This window comes from Lotus japonicus, chromosome 1 (assembly GCF_012489685.1).
Source record: "Lotus japonicus ecotype B-129 chromosome 1, LjGifu_v1.2".
In the NCBI taxonomy this organism is placed as follows: Eukaryota; Viridiplantae; Streptophyta; class Magnoliopsida; order Fabales; family Fabaceae; genus Lotus; species Lotus japonicus.
The window spans coordinates 25972388-25989910 of NC_080041.1; the positions used below are offsets into that span (position 1 = coordinate 25972388).

General features: G+C 33.3%; 2 protein-coding genes and 1 long non-coding RNA gene across 3 annotated transcripts; 2 read left to right on the forward strand and 1 right to left on the reverse strand.

The window, feature by feature from the left end:
- The first annotated feature begins 1360 nt into the window (after nt 1-1360).
- Nucleotides 1361-3074, forward strand: LOC130731740 (uncharacterized). Its single transcript, XM_057583981.1, has one exon. It carries the CDS (start codon nt 1997-1999, stop codon nt 2795-2797), a length of 801 nt encoding a protein of 266 aa, XP_057439964.1. The 5' UTR covers nt 1361-1996; the 3' UTR covers nt 2798-3074.
- A 2783-nt stretch (nt 3075-5857) lies between these two features.
- LOC130734284 (uncharacterized) lies at nt 5858-7298 on the reverse strand. Its single transcript, XM_057586637.1, has 2 exons — nt 6805-7298; nt 5858-6704 (listed from the first exon to the last, which is right to left on the reverse strand). Exons 1-2 carry the CDS (start codon nt 7202-7204, stop codon nt 6100-6102), a joined length of 1005 nt encoding a protein of 334 aa, XP_057442620.1. The 5' UTR covers nt 7205-7298; the 3' UTR covers nt 5858-6099.
- Nucleotides 7299-15933: 8635 nt separating this feature from the next.
- Nucleotides 15934-17409, forward strand: LOC130731741 (uncharacterized). The gene is made up of 3 exons (XR_009016802.1): nt 15934-16166; nt 17010-17190; nt 17321-17409. It is a non-coding gene; the product is annotated as an uncharacterized LOC130731741 (long non-coding RNA).
- Nucleotides 17410-17523: the final 114 nt, after the last annotated feature.

Here is a 17523-nt window from a genome sequence, read left to right on the forward strand (position 1 = left end):
GAAGAAACGTGATTTGAGGAGAAGTTGGTTTTTTTTACATCAAAATAATATAAAAAATAATTTTTTATTTAATTTAGTTTAGGTGGTGCAGATAGTAAAAGGAGAGGTGAAAATAGCAATTGACGTTAGCTTTTAGACGGCTAACTAACGGAAGGAGCAAAATTTAACAACTTAATACATGAGGGAGGGAATCCGCTCATTTTAAACATGGGGGAGGGATTTCGCACAACGATGAAAGATGAGGGAGCAAAAGTGCAATTAAGCCTAATTTATTTGAGATTCTACCATTGAATTAGAACAATTGTAGGACGATTGTAACCAAATAGATAGATGAAAAGATGGGATGGGGATGAAATGAGTGAGATGAAAGTAAAGTGTTGAATACAATGACTCATTTATGCCAATAGATTACAACAGAGTCGTCCTGCTATTTGTTAAGAAGAATTAAAATACCTCCCCCCCAATAAATTATTTCATCAATTAATCATCTAATTAAGGGTTTCTCTAAACAGAAATTTTCTATTTTGGTGTGACGACTTGTCTAATATTAAAATGAAATATTTAGAATTGCATGATTAATGTAAAGCAATCTTTTATCCTTTGATTAAAAACAGGTTAATAAAAAAAGAGCTGGACATAAAGACAAAAATAGTAACCAAATTTTGGACTCTTTGGCATCATTAGCTATGAGTTTAGGATACTTCACTTGATGCAATCTGCATTATACTCCTGAATTATTGGTTTCTTGGTGAAAGTGGCTCTACCTCATAATGCATTCTCCATTCGGAGATTGATTAATTAGTTCTGACTCTTATTCACAGAAGTAAATTTCAGATATTGTGTTGCAAACACAGATAATAATGATAATTATTTGTTTCCTAAGAAATTAAAAGGATACTTATTAGTTTTCAGTTTACCAGAATAGAAAAGGAAAAAGTTAAGTTGACACTCAAATACGAGAGATAAAAAAAGAAAATTGTTGGAAATGAAATGGAAGATGATGTGGTATGAGTGGTATGTGAATATGTATAGTAAAATTACCGCAGAATAGTAATTAACAGGACTAAACCATCTTCAATGTGAATGTCAAGGATTTTGGTTTTCCTACAATAGAGTTGGTATTCAAAGGATGAAGGATAAAACTGAGTTATTTAAAAGTCCATTGTATAAGTTTTCAAAGATTATGAAAACAAAATATATTTCTAATTTCTTACACTACAAAATAATATATGCATGTTACCATGTCACCTTATTAGTCAAATATAGGCACCATCAAGTATTGAGCTGAAGTGGACCTTTTGGGGGACAAGGGGTTGTTCAGTCCATGATTTAACCACTGTAGGGTGTGTACTTTTGCATATTCACTATTCAGATCTCTCCACACAATCACAGACACAAATACACCCAGGGGTGCAAACCAAACTCATTAGTCCTTTCTTATCCTAAGTCCTAAATTTGGGTTGTCAAAGAGTTTAATCAGAGGTACAAAATCTGACTTGTATTAAACTACAGATAGAAACCAATTCAAACATCAAAGTGGTCCTGTTCCTCTTGTTTGATGTGTGTTCCTTCTTCTGCAATGATTTCTTCTACTCCATTTTGTCATCTCCTTAATGGTTGTTTCTTTACCTACAGGACCAAGGGTCACAAAAGCACACTTGCACTTCCATTATTATTTTTTTGTCTAATGCAGTTGGTATTCTCCACATGAGTTAATTCTGTTAGAGCCGAAAACATTCAAATCATGGTACGTTAATTCTCCCGCGATTTTTTTTTTTCTATTCACATTACTCGAATTTAAGACCTTACTTAAGGAAAATCAAATATGTACCATTTGAAGGAAGAACTTGTTGGTTTGCACTTGTATAATTGACAAGCTCAAACTCACACCATTCTGAGAAGTGAAAACACCCAAAACACTTGCAAATCCATTCCCATCATACAAATTTCTTATCTCTTAACTTTCCTTTTGATCTTCTCAAACTCCCAAAGAAACATGGGCAGTGAAAATCATCACCATCATGACTTGTACCATCAGAACCTGCATATCCATAACAGAAGCACATTCCTGCCAATGCTATGTTCAAGGACATCCATAAAAAGTGTGAGTCTTCCACAGAGAAGAGACCATCATCCAGGTTCCTTCTCCATTAACCCTCTTTCCCCAAGAATTGGTTGCATGGGTCAGGTGAAGAGGGACAACAAAATAGCACAACTTCCAACCTCACAACAACATAGACTCAGCCTCACCACCACCAAAAGCAACACCACCTCCATCTCTATCTCCCCTATTGTCAAGTATTCTAAGCTCAAAAAGCTCTTCTCTGCCAAAAACTTAACCACCACCACAACTGCTCCTCCCTCCAGTTGTGGAAGGACGCAACGAGTGACCAAGGTTTTAAATTGCGGTCGTGGTAGTGGTTGTGCTTCCAGCTGCGTTGTGGAATTGCAGACAAATACTAATGGATATGGCCGCAATTGCTGTCGTGATGCCGGTGCGAGACTCCCACACTCTTCGCGTTCCGGACCGCAATTTAAATCCCTGCAGGTGACAACAGTAAGTGGTGCAGATATGTCCAGGAACAGAAACCAGAGGCGTGGTTGGATTAGTAATGAGAATGTTATTCCCATAAGCATTGAAAACATGGATCCTCCTCTCCCTGTGATCAAGGGAGTGAGAAAGTCAGATGAAGGAAATAGTCTTTGGAAAAGGAGGTCAGGTGGGGTTGCATTGAAAAGTTTAAAGCTTCCACAGATTCACCATCCAAGACATCATCTTCAGCTTACAAGTGTTTGATGGGTGATCAGATCAGACATATTGAAAAGTCTTCTTTTTTCCTATTTGTGAAATTTATACATCAGAATATTAGATATATATTCTACAAGGTCTGTTTTTATTTTGTGTTGCTTGATTTCCTGGGGTATCTCACATATGGCAGTTATTCAGAAAATCCTAGTTATATTGTATGGCATATATCAGTGAATACATCATAAGAGAATAACCAACAATGTCGTGTACTTATACAAGTGGCATGTTTTGTACTAAGAAATTAGCAAAAATGGATTTTGGTTTATGCACATTCAATTCAATTTTTCAAATATAATCTGGGAAATGACATGTAGTGGTTAACACACATCAATAACATTACATGATGCAGACAAATGTTCATATTACTGTCTTAGGGAAAGGAATGTCATTCTTATAGACCAGTACTTCAAATATTCCCTAAATGTTGGAAAATGATTTAGCCTAGGTTTGAAACAACTTGATTAAACTTATTGTATGAGAACTTGTAAATGTTTGAGTGTGATAATGAAAACAGGTTATATCCTACTTATAAGCTCTATTGATTTAATTTCATAAGCTGCTACTCACATTAACATTTGAACAAGCGCTTATACCTATCTATAAGTTGTTTTGAGTTTATTTGAATAAGTTTCTCATTGTTATTATCTTTTAACTAAGTTGTTTACCTAAACACACTTATTTCACCAATGAACTAAATGATTATTTTTGCAGAAATTAAGTTGGAGGGTAACTGGATACTTGCTAGTCAGCAACATGCAACATGCAGTAGTAAAAACTGTGTTTGTATTTTTAGTTCTTGTTGTGAAGCTGACACGGTAAAAGTTTCCGATAATGCAAATCAAAGACATCTTCAATGTGTCGGAGAGGGCAACATGATAGCAGATTTTTCAGAGTTCATTCCAAGGAAACAATCCACCCACCAGAAAGATCTAAGTTTCTCCAGGAAAGTGGTGAAGTTAAGGAGCATGATAACTTACCAATAACCTAATAGAGATAATGAATAAAATCAACTGGACGAGTCCTATACTAGAGATCAAATACTTGGCATCCGAGGGTCAAAGATTTAATTAGCATCTGGACGAGTCCTATACTAGAGATCAAATACTTGGAATGGAGAAGCTAATTATTAGGAAAATGAACTTCCGTCTTAATGCTCCAACTCCTTATGTTTTTCTGGGGAGGTTTCTCAAGGCTGCGTTAGCAGCAGATAAGAAGCTTGAACAAATGGCCTTCTTTCTCATGCCTATGCTTAGAAGAATATGAAGCTTTAGCTTTCAAGCCTTTGTCCTTCGCCTAGATCCAGACCCTGAGGACCTCCTCCGCCCAAATTCGAGCCTTGCGATCCTCCGCCGCCCTGATCCACCCGATGTGGAACTCCTCCAACACGTCTATAAACCGGACCATGCCCCCTATCCGACCTGGTCCACAACCAGGTCTTTCCTGTGGGGTGGCCCTCGCCCGAGGCCTTCACCTCTATGTCTACCATAACGTTTTAGTATCATCAATACTCAAAGAAACCACGAGATCTGGGAATGTGTTACCAGAATTCCCACGGACGTCGCCAATGTTCACAATTTAAAATTAGCAAGAGAGGAAACTAGACTGGAACCCTTGCAGAAGTAGGACCCCTAATAACCTAGCCGCATTAGTGTATATAATGTGTACACACCTTTTACAATGTAGGCTCTCCCCTTTTATAGTGGAAAGGAAAAAAAACTTTAAATCTTAACCCTAGCTGGACTTTTGTGCCTCAAACAATTGGCTCAAGAGCCCTTACAAGCTTCTATCTAAGTCAAACTCGCTCTAACAGGATTGAACCTTGAGTCAAAAGGCCACCCTTCCAAAGGCATGAGGGGGAATGCCTTCGCCAATTCCCATTGAAGGGCGTCTCATGACCTGAATATTGATAGCTCGCCCTTGAGCCCTCCCGGTGGATTCTGCTCTCCATTGACTTATACCATTTCAAGGGGAGTTGCTCTTCACAAGCATGTACTGGATGTGGCATATTTCTAAGGAAGTGTCTGCCTAGTCCACAAGTTCACAAGATATTGTGCCTGAAGTATGGAGGTTAAGTGTGTCTTTCATGGCTTGCTAACTCTGTGCTTCGTCTCCGGGGCGGTCTATTGACCATCCCACAAGAGGGGGACCGACCTTAAATGATTCTTCATTCACAACGTGTTGATGCTGGAATTTTGAATTAAGGGTATTCCCATTACTTAAGGTCAGAGCAAGCGTCAACAAAGACTTTGAAGTTAGAGGGCTTGAAGAGAAGTTTTGAATAGAAGGGAAGGCCGAGCATTAAGGGATCTCAAAGTACACCAGTTTGAAGACCTTTCTCGAAGTCATAAGAGAGCCCCGAGGACATTCCGACACTTAGGAAATTCCCAAATTTTGATTACCACCCACCACTAGTTCTCTCCCATGTTACCCAAGCAAGTCACATATAGTGGGAAACAATTAATACAATTATAAAAGGTAAATATGGAAGATTGTAAATAATTTTTTAAAATCAACAAATTAATTAGATTCATTACATATTTTCTTCATAGATACAATTGTCTAAAAGTGGTCTTATTGTCTAAAAGTGGTCTTATAAAAAGGAATGAATGGAGTATAAACTTAATTCACCTAGTGGAAGGTGAATCACAGAGATTGTGAAATGGTGAATCCCGAAGGAACAGAGCGCTGAATATAAGATACGTTTCGAAAGGAAAAGAGTAACCAAAAGTCTCAGTGTTATTAGCCTTATTGGAAAGCTAAGCGTAAGTGATTTGGGAGTGTTAAAGACAGCTAAGATGCATGACCAATTTAAAAGGAAAGCACTTCAGGTTTAAATTTCAATTAAATGCTTAAACAAAATGTAGAACTGTCCTGTATGTCACAAAGCTTTAGCTTTGTGCCCTTTGGCAGGGGCCTTTCAAAGCTTATTGGAGCTTATCGACAAAAAAATGCACTAAAAAAGCTCCAATAAGTGCTCTTTGGTTTACATTCAAACGGGTACAAAACAACATATGATTCAGACCAAAGGCAATCATCAGACTACAACCATAGCAAAATAATAATATTTTGAACCTGAGAATAACTGGATTCAGACTTTGTATCAGGCATTTAATAGAACTGAACGTGCATAATTCTTACATCCCAAAGCAGTAGAAAAAAATAGCAAATTTAAATAAGAACACACGAAACCTGAAATAACTAAACAAGAACCGATCATCTGACCAAAAGCCATATGTCGCTTGACATAGTACACTGACATCATTCAAATAATATATATACCAGTGTGCTACCTAATCAGCGAACAAAAAGGAGGCATAAGCATGGTGGTGCTCATTGGAATGCAGTCCAGGGTTTTGACGAATACCTTGCATCCTAAGTTTATCCATAGCCTTTCGTGCAAGGTCTACACTTGTAACTCGTCCCTGAGTCTCTTCAATTATATCAAGAATGATAGTGGTAAAAACCCCATATAATTTGTGTGGGTTAGGAGGAGTAGTAGTGGTTGTGGAAGAAGCTAAGAATAATTCTGGCATATAGAAGAAGGGTCCCCTGTCCTCTTTGGGCTTCTTCTGGTCATATTGGAAAGCATTCAAGAGAATTAATCTTGAACTTGGAAAGCTGGTCTCCTCTGAGTGGGTCTTGAGAGTTGGAGTTATGCAAGGTGTTTCGATATCAACGGGAGACAAACCGGTGGCGCAAAAACACGGATATTTCACACAGACAAATTTAGCATTTGGGTGTCTTGTGTAAAATCTTGTATAGTCTTGTTGACTAACCACTGGTATTGCCGGAGTACAACACACAGAATTTTCAGGTTGAATTAGGCAATCGGAGACAATTGTCAGGGTACAATCTAAAGAGCCGGCAGTGTATATAATTGTCCTGAAATGATTATCTGTTTGCAAGCAAGCACATAAAACAAAGAATTACTATATAGTATATACCAATGCCAGCCAGCAAACAAATTAGGGTTTGTTTGGATACCGATACCATACCTGGGAGGAGTACTTTATCAGAAGTAGTGATATTGCCATCAGAGCAGCCATGGGCGATGAGGTGGATGAAAAGGATGTCACCTGGTTTAGCATGCTCAACCAAATAGCATGTCTCCAGTCGTATGTTGTAGTCAGTGGGTTGTGATTTGTCTGGGTCTCCATCTTCAATCAAGAGAGTGATGTTGTTATCTGAAAACCCTCGCAGATCCATGAGGAATTTCTTCATCCTCAATATCTTCCCTTTCACATCATCAATATCATTCATCTGTGGGTGTTTCAATCCAATCAACAGAGCTTTCTTTTCCCCTAAATTTCCCTCAACTGCCTCAATCTTCTTCTTCTTTGCTAAATTTTCCTCTACCGGCTCAATCTCCTCCCGTGATCGCATTATAGATGCCATCAGTTGCCTGCTGAATCTGATGATGATCTTTTTTTTCTTTTCTTTTTCGGTGATTGAGGTTTTGACAATCGCTGCGGCGTGTGGTCTTAGGATCGAATCCTATTAGGTCCTACTGCACTGTTTTTTTTTTGCACTTCCCATATATTTGGGCCTACTTTGTATTTGGGCTGTATTGGTTTGGTGTCAATTTAATGTTAAACTAGGGTTAGCAGATATTTGGGCTGTCAGATATTTGGGCATACTTTGTCTTCCGTGAATTCCGGCCATCGTCGTCCCACCACTTCACGTAACTGCCCATCGTTCTGCTCCTATGATCCCTAATCTATTCACCGACTATGCCACTGTCACTTCATCGACAACTGTTCCACTTCATCCTGTACTTCCTTCCGTTGGATTGGTTGTATTTGTTGGATGCTACTATGCTATGGAGCTCATCTATTATCTATATTCACTTCTCCCTATCAACAAACCATGGTACTGTTGACATCTATAATTGTGTTTTCTATTTTACAAGTTGTGTTCCTATCTCCTCCCTTAATTCCTTTACAGCTTCTCTGATTTGATCTGGAGAATTCTAAATTCGTGGCTATAAATCGAATCATATTGTGCTGAGATGTTCATATTGTGTTTTCAGCCTAGTACCCTTGCTTCCATTTTCTCATCTCTTTTGCTTTGATTCATTTGTCGTGATTTTGATCGGAGACATGGGTGTACATGTGAATCCCACCAAGAGTCTCTGCCTTGGAAAAAATTACTTGAAAATCAGGACTAGGGTTATCCTCTCCACATTGTTCTAATTGATGCTAAGGTTTAGATCCACACTTATTTATCTTTAGCTGATCTTAGTGTTTATTTCATGTACATTAATTCTTCATTTGACTTATTTTTAGCGTTAGTACTGTATTGACTATTGAGTATGTTTTTGTTAACTATGTAGGTTCCCGTGCGATGCACGACTCATATTTTTCTTAAAATGCGAAAAAAAGTGTATCATAGTATCAAGTTTATTATAATATTAAATAACATTTTATGCATATATAATTATATGACTGCATCTACAATCTAACAAATAATGCATTTAATAGTAATCAAATAATTAGTTCAGATACGAAATTAATACGCGATGCAAAGTCAGCATTCAATTACTTTTTTTGTATTACTCAGTGAGATTGCAGCAGTGTTATCACAATAGATTGGGATATTGCTCTCAAGGATCTGATAATCCTCCAGCTGATGTTTCATCCAGAGCATCTGAGTGCTGCATATTGCTGCTGAGATATATTCTGCCTCTGCAGTGGATAGTGCAATGGTTGATTGCCTCTTGCTTGCCCATGAGACTAGATTACTTCCTAGAAATTGACAATTTCCAGAAGTACTTTTTCTCTCTGTTCTATCTCCAGCATAGTCAGCATCACAATAACCTGAAAGCTTATACTCTGATGTTTTCTTATACATCAAGCCAAGGTTAGTGGTGCCTTTCAGATACCTTAGGATCCTCTTAACAGCAGTTAAGTGGGTTTCCCTTGGATCTGATTGGAAACGAGCACATAAATGAACACTAAATAATATATCAGGCCTAGATGCAGTTAAGTACAGAAGGGATCCTATCATGCCACGATAGAGCTTCTGACAAACTTTACCACTTGCATCTTCTTTCTCCAAAATGCACGTAGGATGCATTGGAGTCTTGGCCACTGTAGATTCCAGCATATTGAACTTCTTCAGAAGTTCCTTAGTGTACTTGCTCTGATGGATATATGTTCCTTCTGGTGTTTGATCTACTTGTATTCCCAGAAAGTACTTTAATTCTCCCATCATGCTTATCTCAAATTCAGCCTGCATCATCTTAGAAAATTCTTTGCATAGAGATTGATTAGCAGAGCCAAATATTATATCATCAACATAGATTTGCACAATTAAGATATCATCTTTGTAAGTTTTGCAAAAGAGAGTTGTATATACTTTACCCCTTACAAACTTATTTTCCAGAAGGAATGAGCTGAGTCTCTCATACCATGCTCTGAGAGCTTGCTTCAGACCATAGAGTGACTTCTTCAATTTGAACACATGGTCTGGCTTCTTCTCATCTTTAAAACCTGGGGGTTGATGAACATAAACTTCCTCTGATATAAACCCCTCGTCTAGCCAAAACACCTCTGGTAGGTATGATATCATGTCCCGAGCGGCATAGAAGCTCTTTGCACCAGGGTAAAGACTTTGCTGGGGGGATAACATTCAATTTCTTTATTTTCTCCTATATTTAATAATAATTTCTTATCTATATATTTAACTGCTTAATTTCTTATAAAAATATATTATTATATTTCATTCTATCAATGGACCATCATTATAACATAAATATACCACCACCTTATTCTATCACATCCCCTAAATTAAATAATTATATTTGACTTTAATTTTATCTTTCACTAGTATTTTTGACCCGTGCGATGCACGGGGGATATTCACTTTTATTTATTTTGTGTTTTTATTATTTTTGCGTTATTTTCAAGATATTTTTGTATTAATATATTATTTTGTATAAGAATTTTTTAAGGTTTTTTATAAATGTATTATTTTTTTTGTCGTGGCGTTGTGATGGATTTAGCGTGTCTTTGGTGTCTTGTCTCCCCTAAGACGACACACCATGTTCTTTTAACTTGTCTTGTTTTACAACCCTTGTTGTTTGCGCGTTACCTTGGCAATATAGTGGGTTGTATTACCTATATGCAGGATTTTATGTTATTTGTTTTTTACCTTGGTTGATGTTACTCCATTCAAGAGGATTGAAATACATGTTCCGTCACCAGCCTGTCGCTTCGTCGAGGTTTTTCATTGTGACGTGCTGCTGTATCGCGTCCATCTTTGGTGACAACAAATACCCATATGCGCCCAACCTCTAGGGAGTTTCCTCCGGCCTGGGCTCGACCTTTTCTAGATGTAGTGAAGGTCGATTTTGATGCTTTTGTTTCATCATTTATTTCAGCTAGTTTTGACTTTTTGTTTCGAATTATTTATTTTATAATTATGATACAATATTTTCATGAAGTTGAAACTTCCTGTTGTTATTGGCAGTCCACAACAACAACTTCTCCTCCAAAATGTTGGTTGAAACTGAACTTATTAGCAAATATTTTAGTATCTTTGAGTGTTTAGTCTACAACTTCAAAATAATGCTTGCGAATGTTGAGTTTTTCGTCCTTTGATCTTATAGCTGTTGTTTATGCTCTCCAAATGAAAGTTTTCTCCGTTCCTCCATAACCATAGAAAAAAAACAACACCCATTTATCTTAATTAATTGTTGACATGATCGTCTCATAAACACTTTTTTATTCCGGTGTCATGTTAGACAGAAGATGTACATACTATGTTGTTAGATCTTGTCTATCATAATATAATTCATCCATAATAAGCTTATTTTGAGAAGTTGTTATTGAGGTCCTATCAATTTAAGTCATTTGGGGAAAGCCGACTAATAAACTGCTGTTGCTTTGAATAAAGTGATTATATTTGCAAATGCGAAAATTTTTATTTGCTCCTTAGTAAGTTTTAAATCTACAACAATATAAGAAGTAGTGTAAGAAAACTATTGCATTATCATTTTTATTTTGAACAGTGGTGTTTTTATTTTTTGATAGAGAAATGTTAGTTGTTAGTAATGTTAGTAAATTAGTCACTCCTCATGATTCGAACCCTGAAACCTTCATCCTTCATTTTACCCAACTTTTATGTCTCATAACTCTTATCACTTGAGCTAACTATGTGGAACAATAGTGTTTTATATAGTCTTTGTTTTAAATGCACTCACCTCTACGTTACATAAGAAGTCTTTGTCATGCAAAATAAAGCATCATTCTAAGAACCCTTTTTTTATTTTAAAATGACATTGTTTATTTTTTATGAGATTTTTTTTTCTAGTTTACACTCATAAAAATCTATTTTTTTTATTTGGTCTATGATTACTAAATGTTAAGAATGTCATTTTAGATATTAAATATATGTAAATATTACACATGTTATATGGAGTTATGAAAGTGAAAAGTTTTTTGCCTCATGAATTTAATTCTTTATTTTTTGTGATGATTAGACATTTTAAAGGGATATTTAAACTCAAGAATTATTATATCAACCTTAATTATTCATTCAATTACACAATCAAAATATAAATAGATTAAATGGTATTTAATTAAATTTAATTAAATTTCTAATTGTTGTGATTTTAATGACAATAAATTACATTAGCTTTATGAGTAAATGATATTTAAATCATTTATTTCAATCTAATTGAATTTTAAATCAATAAAATATGAATTAAAATTAAATTAAAATTTTTATTTGTTTTAATTTAAAACTTTAATATTGGATACTTGAAATTAAAATTAAAGGAAATTTTTCTTTTAAAATATAACGTTTGTATTTATTTTAACTTGAACATATACTTTGGTATGATACATATCTCATATCTACATCTCTGACATTTCTTCCTTAAATATTCTTAAATTATTTTTAATCAAGTTTCATATATTATTCTTATAATTTAAAAAATTTCCAACATTTTCGCATATCTCATTTATATTATGTATTTCATCGTACCACTACAATAAAAAAAATGAGTGTCATATACTATGACATCAATTATTATAATTATTACTCCATCCGTCCCCATTTATAAGTCACATTTTTTGAGTTTTTTTTGTCCCTAATTATAAGTCACTTTGTGATACCAATGCAACATTTAATATTTGTTTCAAATACTAACCTCATATTTAAGATGAAAGAGGTAGTTATATTTGAAAAGTTTTAATTTGGAGAGAGAAATTCTAAGGGTGACATTGGAAAGACTATGTTTTTGTCTTACAAATTTATTGCTTTTAACTATTTTTCTTAATCTAAGATAAGTAGTCAAAAGTGACTTATAATAGGGGACAGAGGGAGTAATATAGAATGGAACTTGAAAATTTTGTATTTTATGTACTATAAATTTATTGAATGCACTTCAATTTTATAACTTATACCCATTTACAATCCACTTGCAAGCTTCACCCAAATTCCATGTAAATGACATTGTTTCAGGTTCTATTACTCATATAAATTTATCCATTTATGATTAGATTTAAAAATATTATTTATATTTATATATCTTGGTCTGTTATTTATTTTTTGCAATAGTAACATAGAACAATTTATTTATTTATTTTATCTATTTGAAACAAAATATGTGTTTTAATATATTTTTCTTAAAATTGAAACAACATAGAGTTCACTCTATTTAACTCATGAGCTGTCAATCAATCTAATGTAGTGGTGCAATGCACAGGGTCGTTGGACTCTCGACAAAATAGATCGGGAAAGCAAATAAACATTGTCCACTAACAATCACCAAATGTATATAAAAAAGCATTAACCACTAAATTATTGCCTTATATCAAATAAAAATATTAAACAATTTAAAATTCTTTGTTCGAAGAGAAAAATGTATAGCACCAGATAGAACCCCCCAAAACATAAATAATCTAGTCCCTTAATGTATCAACCCCATGTCATAATAAATTTTAAACTTCTTTAAGACAAAATATTCAATTCTTTTATACAAAGAGGTTCAAAGACAAAACTAAACTTCAATTTACAAAAAGCACCCTAAACAAATTAACACTAGATGTAATACCTGTGCGTTGCATGGGTTTACTTACAATATTTTTATACAATAGATATAACACGTTGTACGGGTTTATTTACAATATTTTTAAGATTGTATAAAATGATCATCGCTTAAATTAATACAAAAATAATAATTGTGTTTAGACATTTCAATAATTAAAAAAAACATTTCAGTAAATAGTATTAGAGTTCTATTTGTATAAATAATTAATATTACTCTAATTAAATAATTAATATTTATTAATTAAAATTGAATAGTTTTAAAAATATAATGATATTTTTTATTTAATAATTTGAAAAATAATCTAGTCAATTTGTAACAAAAAAAATTCAGCAATAAGTTTTTAATACCATCAAATAACTTGTATGAACATATTTTTATACCTTTTACTGAGAAAGTCATATTTTAGGAGGGTCAACCACAATTTCTCAAACTGGTTTACACTTGTCAAAATGGAGAACAATAAAGTAATTTTATCTTTTACAACTATAATAAGATATAACTTAAATTTATTCAACTTTTGTGATAATTTTTTTTTTCTCTATTAAGCTTCCTCAAAATCGTCTTTACTAATATATAACAAAATCAAAAAATTATATGGAGATTGTTTTTTCAAATAAGACACACATACATTATAGTTAATAGTAAATGCCTCATAGTGTCATTTTTAAATTTAACATGTTTTATCTAAATTATTTTTTGATGATATTATTTTATTCTAAGTCAAGTTTAATTCTTGATATTTTTTACTAAAGCAAAATTTAAGTCAATTTTTAAGTTTATAAATGTTATTAATTAATGTAGATAGTTGAAAGATTTTCACAATAGAGTTTTTTCGGTTTTTTATTTTATTAGGTCTAATTGCATATTTGGTCCCCACTTTTACATTTCTTAAGATTTTGATCCCTAACAAATTTTAATTGCACTTTATTACCCCAACATTGTTCTCCGTTAGCAACTTTGGTCTTCCATCCAATTCCATCCAAAAACTTATAGGTTTAATTTATGGGAAAAAAATTTTAAAACCCCGAAAAATATTCTCTTTATCTCTTCTTTCCACATCTTCATCACTCTTCTTCAAAACCCAGAAAATTAAATCAGATTATCAAAAAATGGTTAAAATCTTTCCTATTGGTTCATGTATTTTTAATACAAATGTAGGACGCTTTTACTTCTTAATGTATTTAGTGAATTTTTTTACATTAATTAAATTAAAAAATAAAAATATTATGACTAATATATTTTTTTTTAGTTTTTTTTAAGTAAACAAATATTTTTAAATCATTATATTAACTCATATTAAACTTCTTACCACAAACAAATATTTTTGAACTCTTTTTTGGGCTTACGTGTATCCTCCTCCAGAGGAATCCTTCTTTATGCAATCCTGCTTGAGCTGAGAATTTTCACAATATCGTGGAGTTAACTCTTTCAGCGAAGTTTTTTTATTCACAAAACTCGAACCTGAGACATTGCTTAAGGGAAATCAAGCATCCATACATATTTTTTTAAATCAATTAATGTTTTATATATTAAGATATTTCTTTATATAAATTATTTTTTATTAACTAATTAAAATTGTCCACATGTAAATTATGAGTACTTTTATCAATGTACTTTTTTTGTCCATAAACATCAGTGTGATTTTTTTTATTAGTGTTTGTTTCATTCTTTTTTGTTTCACACTTTTTTAAAGAACTAAAGTGTTATGTCCTGTTCTACCTTATACAACAAACACAAAAATCAGTTGGTAGTTGATTAACTTATTGCGTTGTAAATTTTGTTGATCTGGTTTTATTTTAAAGTATATAATACAAAATGATTTTTTTTATTTCTTGATGTATTTGTAACAAACTTTCAAGTGAGTTTTACATTTAGTACGTAGTTGAATAGCTAATGACTTAAACAATTTTATTCATTTTTAATATTTTAATTTAATGTATTTCATACAAAGGTTCAAAGTGGCTTTTACAATTTAGTATGTAGTTGAATAGATTATGACTTAAAAATTTTATTTAATTTTATTATTAAAGATATTAATATAAAAGAAATGTTTTACTATTTAATGCATTTAATGTAAAGGAGAGCAAAAAACTCAAGTCTCCTTTACATATATATATAGATACGTAGTTGAATAGCTAATGACTTAAACAATTTTATTCATTTTTAATATTTTAATTTAATGTATTTCATACAAAGGTTCAAAGTGGCTTTTACAATTTAGTATGTAGTTGAATAGATTATGACTTAAAAAATTTATTTAATTTTATTATTAAAGATATTAATATAAAAGAAATATTTTACTATTTAATGCATTTAATGTAAAGGAGAGCAAAAAACTCAAGTCTCCTTTACATATATATATATAGATTCATTTTTAATATTTTAATTTAATGTATTTCATACAAAGGTTCAAAGTGGCTTTTACAATTTAGTATGTAGTTGAATAGATTATGACTTAAAAAATTTATTTAATTTTATTATTAAAGATATTAATATAAAAGAAATATTTTACTATTTAATGCATTTAATGTAAAGGAGAGCAAAAAACTCAAGTCTCCTTTACATCTATAAACTCTATAAAGTGAGAGTTTGTGCAGCATTGGGGGCAAACCAGTCATTCAACACCTTAATGCACAGCAATATAATTTTTAGCATGGACATTTTAGTAAAAGTACACATTATTTCCTAAAGATTCGATCCTAGCCGTTTATTCCTCAATCACAATTTCCCTTTTCTTACGTTTCTTTTGCTCTTTTCTGTTCCCTCAGCCTTCCGTTTTGTTTTCCATTCGCTTCCGTTTTGTTTCTCAGCTGTCCGTCTTTTCCATTCACTTGGAAGTTGGAATGTCTCCACTCTCCATCTTCACTCTCTTCGCCTCTCTCCCTCTTCTGTTTCTTTGTTTGCGATGTTGAGGCCAGAGATTCCTCTCCCCATTACATCGCAAGGCCCTCTCTTTAAGTGGTTGGGACAGAAGATCTAGAGGACACAACCTGTGCCATCGTCGATGGCGAACTGAGGAAACTGTTTCGTCCATTTGGAACTTCAGTTTTCGGTGAGTTTTTTTAAAAATATCCCATTGTTTTGTATTGCTTTGGCCTTTTCTCCATTGTTTCCTTCCGTGCAACTCATTCGTGCAAACCTTTGTTCATGTGGTTATGGATATGGATTTGACATGTTCTTCATCCCAAACTCATTTCATTTTATTTATTCTACTTTTTTTGGGCAAATTAAACCAATTCCGCAGGGTACCATTCTGTCTTCCTTTGAAGCTCACCGATCACATTCTCTTCTGTTCCCAAGGTAAGAACTTTCACCATTTTTCTGTTTGCTTTCCCATAAAAAGGAGTGTTTTTTCCATCATTTTGTAGATTATGAGTCTTTCATTTGGTTACACACATGTTGGACTCCCTTAGCTAAATAATCCCTAATTTCTTACTCATCCCCCTCTGCTGCTTCATCTTTTTATAAATTTAATTATGGTTTAACATCTATCTTTCCCCTCTTATTCCTCATTATTCAATCTATTCATCATAACTTCTTTTTAAAGGATCTAAACCAGCAAAAGAAAGATCAGGAGGAGGTTCTTTTGTGCAGTTTCTTCTATCTCTGCTGCTCACATACCACTATTGATTTTTTACCAACAATTTCACTCCTTCCAATATCTGTGATATTCTAGAAAGTTTTTAACTTTCAGGTACTTTTTGTTGCACTATGAGCTGGATTTGAGCCTTTGCAATCCAAGTTTTGGGTTCAAAGAAGAGTATGTTTTATTTTCCCATTGTTCAGATGGGTGTGGGGCTCTCTGGCACCTCTAATAAGAATCAAAAGAATCTAAAACCTGATGTAACAGAAAGTTTGGCACTATTGTCCTATATATTCAATTCTTTATGATAAGAGTAAATCTCCAACTAATCTTGGGTTAACTGCAACCTAATTGTTTTTCCCTTTGAGATCACTCAATTGTTCTTATTATGGGTTCAATTGATAATCACATAAGGGACTCTTTAATTTGTATAAGAAAAGCTTCCGCATCAGTGTATGCGTACTCAGTTTTTTTGAGCTGCTACTAATTCTCTTCAACTCAATATCTTTGCTTGCGTAGTTTTTATTTAATTTGACATTTCTTGAACTTCTTTTTATCAGCTACTTCAAGCAGCCTCCATATCCGGATGAAAACATAGAAAAGAGTGCAGGCTATGAGCTGGGTTAGAAGATGGTGCAGTTCTTAATTGGCTCATCATATTACCCTGTTGCATGTTGTTTCTTTGAAGACTTCTGTTAATTGTAGACCGGTGTTCTACATAGAGTTTATGATGTGGTTAATGTAAGTATCAATTTTTTCCATTGGATTATTTAATCCAAATGTTTTAGAAAATATGGCAGAGAGAATTTTCTATATTGCAAAGGTGTGAAGTTCTCAATATCTTTATTATTATATTCCCTTCTTATTCCAGTTGAAAAGGTGAGTTTGAACCGACGGTGGCTACTGTCATGAAAGTAAAGCAAATGAATGCTTCTAAGGTAAACATTAACTTGCCACTGCTTCTAATCATTTTCTCTACTGATTGTTCGACATTTCATGGCAAGGGTAAGAAAACAAATGTTTTACATAAAGATTGGGGAAGGAGGGAACAGCAGTGGATCGGAGGTGCATCGA

Excerpts from the sequence above, each read along its gene's own strand:
- LOC130731740 (XM_057583981.1), top strand. The coding sequence starts at position 1,997 with ATGGGCAGTGAAAATCATCACCATCATGACTTGTACCATCAGAACCTG.
- LOC130734284 (XM_057586637.1), bottom strand. The coding sequence starts at position 7,204 with ATGGCATCTATAATGCGATCACGGGAGGAGATTGAGCCGGTAGAGGAA. Across the intron at positions 6,705-6,804 it reads TGATAAAGTACTCCTCCCAG|ATAATCATTTCAGGACAATT; the intron begins GTATGGTATCGG and ends GCTTGCAAACAG.